We start from the raw sequence: 8,820 nt of genomic DNA on the forward strand, positions 1-8,820 counted from the left end.
AGTCTTATTTTTGTAAGGAATAAACAATATTAAAAGAGCCTGGTCTTTTCTTGATTCAGTCTCTGTGTAAGCTCTGGGCATGATCTGTAGTTTTTCCTTGAAAAATCTTTTTTTTTCCCCCAAGTAGTCAGAGTTGCTGAAGTGACTTAACAATGTTTGGTACTATTAATTAGTATCAGTGGTAATCTGACTAATACACAGCAGATATGCATGTCAGTGACAGGTAAAGCTAAGCAGGATGTAAAATGTTTTTGCTCATATCATAAAAAGTTGGAAAATAACCCACCCACAAGGTGATGTCATTTCATTTTTAATACTGTATTGCAACCAATTCTAAACTTAAATGCATTTTTTTAAATCTGTATTTGATCGGTAATTCTGTTTGAAGACTCTAAAGATAACACTGGAGTGCTAGTTTTGTTCAAAGGAAGCGTACATGCACAAACATCTCAGCCTCACAGGATCCACAGAATAAAAGTTCAAATTTTGTTTGTGCTTTTGCCAGTTAACAAAACATTTCACAGGAAAAAGCACAAATCCCCGTTTGGTGTGGCTCATTGTGCCACTCCTCCGTTCAGAGGAGCAGGCAGCAGCATCCTGCTTCTCGTGCCCTTGAGGGCTGTCAAAAAACAGAACCTCAGAAACAGCCACACTGTCACTCTGTTTGCCTGACCTTTCACCTGACGGGAGGAAACAGGACGTCGGTGCTCTAGTGTGTTTGTGGAGATAACCCGAAAGCCCGCCTGTTCTCGCTCCTCTAGTGTCAGCGACGGCTCGCACGTTTCACAAATTCCAGTCCAGGTGCAGCAGAGTCAACAAGCCGCCACTGTCTCGGGGTTTAAATGGTTTTGGACTGCCATCAACCGCGGAGTATGCAATTGTGCAGCCTCCTTTGATGATGCCTTATAACATCCTTGATAGGTTCAAGTAGTGAGGACTTTTACCCTTCAGAGGTGATGAATGCGTGCAAAGTCGCAGCTGCTGAAAAGAATCAAAGGCAGTCAGTTTAAAAAGAAACTTTGACTTGGTTTATTGTCCGCATCAGCAGATTTACATCCATGTATACAACAATGAAACACAACGCATGCATTTGTGTTTGAAACTAGACACATAGAGTGACTACGAATGAATGTTTACAGTTCAGCTCTGTGAAACTGGGAAGCTTACAGACAGAACCGACTTATTTCAAACTCGTGCATAAAACATGAGGAAGCCATTTAATCAAATATATCTCAAAGTAAAGTGCACAGATCATTCATGCTGATTTAAAAACAAAATGGAAAGGAAACCTCTTCCTCAAGACACTAAAGACAACAACCCTGATATTTATTTATCGTTTTTGTTTTTATGAGGAAATGTTATATCTATTTCTATATTATGTGAACCTGCAACAATTACAGCGTAGAAATTCTTAGAAAAACAGAAATTATCCAAAAGTGAAGTAATGCCAGGGGTGCCTTTCAAAGTCTTTGGTGAAGAACAGAACAGGTTCTTAATGCTGAGCGGTATCGACCGTTTTATCCAGACAGAGCCCCGTGGAGGAGCTTCATAGGGTGAGGTTTCTGTCCGTTCTCGCTGATGCACGGGCTGAAGAAGGGGAACACTTTTCCCCTCGGCCCCTTGCTGAACAAGCACAGCGGGCTCATATCGTCGGCGTTGTAGAAGGCCACCTTCCTCTCGTCGCAGTCCAAGTACACCCCGATCCTCTGCGGGGGCGACCCGAGCTGCAGCCTCGTCCACGGCTGCGTCCCGGCCCAGTACTCGCTCCCATTCCGCAGCCGCAGGGTCCAGTAGCCGTTCTCGGGGCTGAGTTTGATCCGGGCGCGCCTGTCCACGGTCTCGGAGGCGACGCCCAGGTCCCATTTGGGGCTGGAGCCCACTTCGACTTCCCAGTAATGTCGCCCTGACTGGAAGGCCTGGGAAGCCAGGATGTTGACGCACTGGACGAAGCGCTTGCTGTTGCTCGGCTGCGGGGTCATGGCATCGCACTCGACAGCCACGGTTTTGTCCCGGGAGACGTGGATGCTGGGATGTGCCGTCTCTGCGTCAAACGTTAAGGCAGCAGGACCTTTGGGTTGAAAAGATTCATCAGGAGCTGGCACAAATGTCGTTTTTGAAATAAAGACTTGACATTAATTCACACCTCTTCATGTTTTTTTGGTTTTTGTCACATTACAACTACAATATTCAGTGTATTTATGAGGAGATTTTATGCGGTAGACCAAAAACAAGAACACACATCATTGTGAGGGAAGAAAAATACTATAGATGCAGATGCACTCTGCAGTGTTTAATAGCGACAGTCTGACTGATAGTCCGACTCTGTTCGACTGGAGACCAAAATCCCAACATTTGTTACACCTTTAGTTGATGCTGGCGTGAATGCAATGTAAGATTAATTCATTTACACAAAGCTGGAATCTACTTACTAATTAAAACTAAACTGATTTTATTCAGGACTAACAGAGTAAATGGGTTTAACGACATATGAGCCCCAAACATTTCTGACTTTTAGTTATTCAAAATATTAAAAACCCATCTGCCATTTCCTTCTACAACATAATTATGATCATGATGTGAGCATGGGAAAAGGTTGATGAGATATGAATATTTCTGCACTGCCGTTTCTCTAAAATGCCTCTGAAAGTTGCAGTATCAGTCTGTGTTTAATGATGCTCATCAGATGGGAAGTTACCTGGCTTCAGGGCCTTGAACATCCTCCTCCATGTGATGTATTGTAACGGAGCCAAGTATTTGCCGCTGAAGGCACTGACATCAAAATCTGGTGCCACGTTCACCTCCACACAGGTCCTGAGGATTAAAACACATTTTATTAGGGTGTCTAAGATCAAATAACATTAATTAGATGTCAAAGTCTAATATGTACATGACTGGTGTTAAAAGGCCTGGAGCAATTACTGTGTCACCTTACGGCAGTAAATGCTTACCTCAACTGTGGAAACTGTCAGGAAGGAAACCAAAGAAATCACATTAACTGCATGTTACACACTGGCAGAAAAGTTACAAATTAGATCAAGCTCAAGTTTTTTATTCCACCATAATATTTTAAATTATGGTTAAGAACAAGAAAAGAAAAAAAAACTTTACAAAATTAATAGACTTTGGAGTGAGAAGGCTCCACCTCAGTTAGCGTGATGTTCGACTGCTGCAGCAGCTTTATGTTATCTTCCAGCTCCCTCACAGCCAGCTCTGCGGCCTCCAGGTGACGCTGGACCTTCTCCAGTTCCTCCGCCTCCTCTCTCCTCAGCTGATCCAACGTATGGTTCTCCTCCTCCTCCAGGATCTGATGCAGAGCTCTGAACTCACTTTTGACACACCCCTGCAGATCTGCTCCAACTCTCTGGAGAAGTGGGAAAGTACTGGTAGGTCAGGAACATTGACATTGCCAAGTGACTTAGATACATCAAAATACAGTGCCCTTGCAGTATTTAATTTTAAATTCCATATTAAAGGACCAATACAAAGCACAAATGATTGGCAAGCTGAAGGAATGTGATTCACGGCTTTATAAACACTTTAAAAGGAAAAGTGTGGCAGGATTTCTATTCAACTCCACGAGGTCAATGCTTTGTAGAACCGTGCAAATGCAGAATGAATCTCCTTCCACTGCAGTTTCTGCTGCACGACTTTAGGGGAACAACGTTTATACATGTAAATACAGTTTTTTGTCTAATCTTCTTTGTAAAATAAGTCAGACTGGAGAACTTCAATGAACATTCGTTTTCCCAAATCCTGTAAAGCATTTTTTCAATTGGAATTATTGTGGAACTTTGACTAGGCCATTCAAAACCAAGTCTTTTAAAGCACCAAACAAGTTTAGAGGTAGAACTATACTTAGCTCCATTCCTCCTTAACTTCCGATTAGCTAACTTGTTGCTGCTAAAGAAAATCTTCCCCACAGCACTACGTTTTCACCACCGTGCGTCATTGGGGGCATGATGTGTTCAGGCTGATGTCCAGTGTTCTCTGCCACATAGCTTTTTATATTTAGGGTTAAACATGCAGCCTTAATGTGGATTATAATTACTAATTCATTGACTTCTGGAGGCAACACAAATGCAGATTATGCTTATCAGAACACCACATATCCTTTTTGTTTACTTCCACAGGACGTTTGCACTGATGAGGTTTTCTTTTCATCTACTCAAGAGCACAGAACAAGCTCTCACCTGCTTATCGCACTTGTATCTTATTCACAACCGATATTCCGTTAAATGTGAGAAGCAGAATTGTGCTCAGACATTTGAGGAACACAATAAGAGACTATGAATGCAGCTGAAAACACAACTGAATGTGCGTAATGAAATATTAGGTTCTGTTCGGTCGAGCCTACCTTTATGATATCCATCTTGTCTCTGTCTTTGCGAATGGTGCAGAGGAGATCCTCCTTCCTTGAGTTATGGCTCTGCAACGCCGCACTCAGCTGTTTCTGCAAACCAATATGCAAATAATGTCTGGAGAAGCTAATTTATAAAATGTAATGTAGTGGGATAGGAAAGCCAGAGCAATCAGAACCCTCACCGCTACCTATTAAATTCCTTTAAAGCTATATTTTATGGTGACACTGCATGACTTTGCATTTTAGAGGAAGCTAGATGCTTGTTTTTTATCTTAACCCAATGCAACAGTGGTACACACTATTACAAAGTCCAAGTGCTGTGGATTTGGAAGAGAAATCAATGTTGCCATCAGCTGCGAAGATGATAAGAGTGCACCAGCTGTGCATATAAAAACATAAACGAACATCGCACAGCTGCAGTTTGAAAAGAAAAATCAGGGATTTTGGTTTAAATAAATGTAAATTAAATTTTTACATTTTTTTAGATCATAGTCATAGACTTCAATATATTTTACTGGGATTTCAACATGAATTAACATAATGCATAAAAACGAAGAAAAGAAAAATGTAAATGTTTTCAATCCAGGCAGTCAAGTCTTGTTACAAGGTCACTGTAAGCCAGGTGAGACATTTGTAAATCATCAGTGGTGGTTCTTTTGGTGTGACTTTACACAATGCTCCTTGTTTAGGTTGATTGAAATATCCTGCCATACCAAGTGATATCACAGGGAGTGGAAGTGGACTTTGGCCTGATCGAGTCAAGCACATGTCAATAAGACACAGATGTGGACTGAAACATGGAAGACGGTTATATTAAACTTTTACAACTCAAATGGAAATGTCTGATCATTACTAGGTTTACTTTGGAACAATTTATTATCTGCATAAGATATAATACACACCAATCTAAAAATTAATGTGAGACAGCCAGATGATAAAACACACAGGCGGAGGAGAAAGCAAAAGCGATGAAGTCACCTCCAGATTCCTGATGTAGGTGTCTGAAGAGGAGGACCGAACCTTGTCCACCATCGCTGCCACCAGGTAGTTGGTCTGAAACTGCTTGGACCTGAACTCTTTGCGGCACTGTGGGCAGGTTACAGGACCCAGTGTTCCCCTCCAGTACCTTGAGATGCACGCCTTACAAAAGTGATGCATACAGGACAGCATGACAGGCTCCTGGAACAGGTCGCAGCAAATGGCGCAGGTCAGGTCCTCCCTCAGGCTGCCTTTGGATGAGGGAGGAGGTGCAGCAGGAGCAGCAGCCATGCTGAGACGTGTTTCCTCTCCAGGCTGAGGAAGTGAAAGCAAAAGATTAGAAAACAAGAAGAAACTCAGGGTGGTGATCTGGGTTTTGTTCTGTCAGCAGAAAAACTCTGATGGTAAACTAAAGACATTACATTAAATAGCTACATGTCCTTTCATGCACTCGTGGCAAAAAGGTTCGACTACAGCTATCAGTTATTTAAACAGACTCCCAGAGTATGTGTAACAAACAATTTAAAGTGTAAACTCAAATCAAGGTGATTAAGTCTGGATAGCAAGCGACAGATCACATGATCCGTACTGTAAAAAGCCTTCGCTCAGACTGTTTAGTTTGCCGAGTGACTGTTAGCATTTAGAGCCACATAGCCGCCCATGAGAAGTTCAACGAACTAAAAACCTTATCAAAACTATTATGTCACAACGATATAAGCGGACATTCAACACTTTAATGAACTTACGCGGTCTGCTGTTTAGTGAAGTGGGTCCAAACACTTCAATGTCCCTCCTTCTTTGCTCCTTGATCCTGCGCTGTTCCTTCCTGTTGCTGTTGTGCTCGGGGAACCACAAATGAGCATGCGCACGATGAAGGCCGACGTTTGATTGGTTCATTTGAACCCCGGAAGAAGGAAGTCAGAGAGTGGTCAGCCACAGTTTATCTATTATCTTTCTCGTCTGTTTTGCTTCGCTCACACGAAATGATGAGTTGTAAAGAGCAAAAATACACTGTATGCTTACAGTTATATTTTCATTTTTTGTTTAGGTATTTTTATGAAAGCCGAAACTGATAGAAAGTCGATATAACAAAATGTGAAGTGGTGCCTTGTTCATAAGGGTTTTATTTCCAAACTAATAAGCAAAAAGGACAACTGTAAAGTATTATTTTAAAATGCTGAAAGGATTTTTAAAAAATATATTTACTTAAAAAAAAGAAAAATAATTTATATGACATTAAAATATATAATGTCAATATATTTTATCTACCCATCCTAATGATAGGAAGGCTACAAAGAATAGCATGTAATAGATTAGAAAAATCAATTAAAATACGTTTTTCTTGTTTGTTTTATTTTTACCTATAAATATAACTAAAGTAGTTTTTATTGTGGCTTTCCTTTATGTTTTTTTTTACATGGTATGCAGGATCTTTTATCAGGAACCCATGACATCTTGCTTTACAGGGTACAAATATGACAAAGTACATTAGCTATTGGAACCATGGGAACATGCCTTTTTAAAAGTAAGCTGAGAAATTCCCAAGGAAATAGCTACTTGCCAAAACTTGCCTTCCTAAATCTATATACAGAATTAAAAAGTCTAAAACAACCGCATGGTGTTAGAAACAGATCTGAACAAGGATGCTTGTAAATTTTTTTGCCACCACATATAGTACAAAGGACGTGAAGGTTTAAATAATACCCGAAACACACTGTTGGAACTGCTTGCTACATCTTGCTAATTTACCACAAAGAACATAACTGGTTTAATACAGCTTTATTGTAAAAGCAAATTTGGTAAGAATAATTTGAGCTTGTCCAAAATCAAAACTCTAAGGCTTAGGTATTATATCTAGCTAAATATTACATTGCTTTGTCACAACTGTTAACAAGAATGAAGTCTTCTAGAAAAGTAATTAATCACTGTTTATTCCTTTAATGCTTAATTTAAATATCTCTGCTTTTTTATTGCTGATTTTTTTTTCATGGACTCCAAAACTCCAAGTTGTGCATAAAACAGAAACTCTCATGGCTTTCAGGCTATTGTCAGTGATGTAAGCCAGTTGGTTAGCTCAGTATGAAGACCTGAGTGAGCTACCTGTCTAAGAAAAATCTACAAATTGGAACACAGGCTTTTTGTAATTCTTTTCTGTGTTTAAAAAAAAGTCCTACTTGGAGTGATTTTGCAGTTTTATGAAAGGTTCAATGGGTTTTTAAAGTGGGCTCAACACCTGTAAAGTGCAGTTAATGAAAAATACTGTCTTATGTCCACTAACTATAATTTAACCTCTCTCCCTCCCAAAGCCTGGAAATTCACTGAAAGTGAGATGACACTGGGGTTCTCCATGAAGCTACAAGGTTATTGCCATTAAAAGTGAATTCAATTGGACAAAGACGGAAGAGAGGAAAAAACACAAGATCGGCTTTACTTCTTGCAATGAGTCCCGAGGCATAACAGAGACTTCCCTCATAAACATTTACCTCAGGAATCCAATTTGCAAACTTCACAGACTATCCATCCCTCTGAATCAATATGTCCAATCACCTGAGACTTAAAGACTTTCATCTGTCTGCATTAGAGGGTGTTTAGCCGTCAGTGTAACCTTCATGAAAAACACAGACAGCAAAAGGAGGAACAGCTTTGGCACAGAAAGAGAACTATAAATCTGTCTTTTAGCTTAAAGAAACATGGAGAAGCCACTTATTCTCTGGAAACATAATCAGATTTCATGTGCAGAAGTTACATCATGACCCATTTACATTTGCTTGTAAAGACATCTATAGTAGCATAACATTTTTACTTACAATTAGACAAGGAAGTCCACCTAAACATAGCTTTATTTGAGAAGCAAACGCAGCTTAAAGAATATGTTAAAAGGATTGTAAGTCTTTCATTCCGCAAATCTTTTGAGTGTGTGTTAGATTTCTTTACATTGTTGAAAGAAATCCAGAACAAGTGACGTGCCTCTCACTAAAACAAATGTGGAAAAGCTGAGTGGGTGTAAATGCTTTTACAAGTCATTAAAAACAACAGAAATAAAAGCAGTGCATTTGGTGGTTGTTTTTTTTTATAGGGGGAAATTATTAGCTCTATTGTGCATAATATAAAAAGGCAACATTTGGGACTGGTGGATCATTTGAAAGTGAAACTAAAGTAAAAGGTTTCCAGGTGAATGCGATAATACACTCTGGACGGTCACATTAAAGAACAGGGACTCATAAATGTCTGACCTTCATAATGCTTTGTGGAAGTTTATCGTGGCTGCAGTAAAGCTTTCTGAGGACCTCAGTAAAAAGATGTTGGTAATCATCAGGTTTGGAAAGGTTACAAAAAGTGATTGAAAGTTCCAGACATTTAAGACCATTGTCACCTTCCCCAGTAGAGGTCGTCAAACAACGGCCATTCTAGCAGCACAGCTTGTTAAAAAAGAAAAACATATTACAAGTAAAAACAGCAACTACAGGCCCTAGCGACCATGG

The 8,820-nt window shown here is 40.0% G+C and overlaps 1 protein-coding gene across 1 annotated transcript; it reads right to left on the reverse strand.

The window, feature by feature from the left end:
• Positions 1-1,005: 1,005 nt before the first annotated feature.
• On the reverse strand, positions 1,006-6,222 carry trim105 (tripartite motif containing 105). Its single transcript, XM_015010843.2, has 7 exons — positions 6,085-6,222; positions 5,339-5,653; positions 4,355-4,450; positions 3,143-3,361; positions 2,949-2,962; positions 2,696-2,811; positions 1,006-2,068 (listed from the first exon to the last, which is right to left on the reverse strand). Exons 2-7 carry the CDS (start codon positions 5,627-5,629, stop codon positions 1,518-1,520), a joined length of 1,287 nt encoding a protein of 428 aa, XP_014866329.2. The 5' UTR covers positions 5,630-5,653; positions 6,085-6,222; the 3' UTR covers positions 1,006-1,517.
• Positions 6,223-8,820: the final 2,598 nt, after the last annotated feature.

The sequence above is a fragment of the Poecilia mexicana genome, unplaced genomic scaffold (assembly GCF_051168715.1).
Source record: "Poecilia mexicana isolate PSO_F unplaced genomic scaffold, ASM5116871v1 scaffold_10, whole genome shotgun sequence".
Classification (NCBI taxonomy): domain Eukaryota; kingdom Metazoa; phylum Chordata; class Actinopteri; order Cyprinodontiformes; family Poeciliidae; genus Poecilia; species Poecilia mexicana.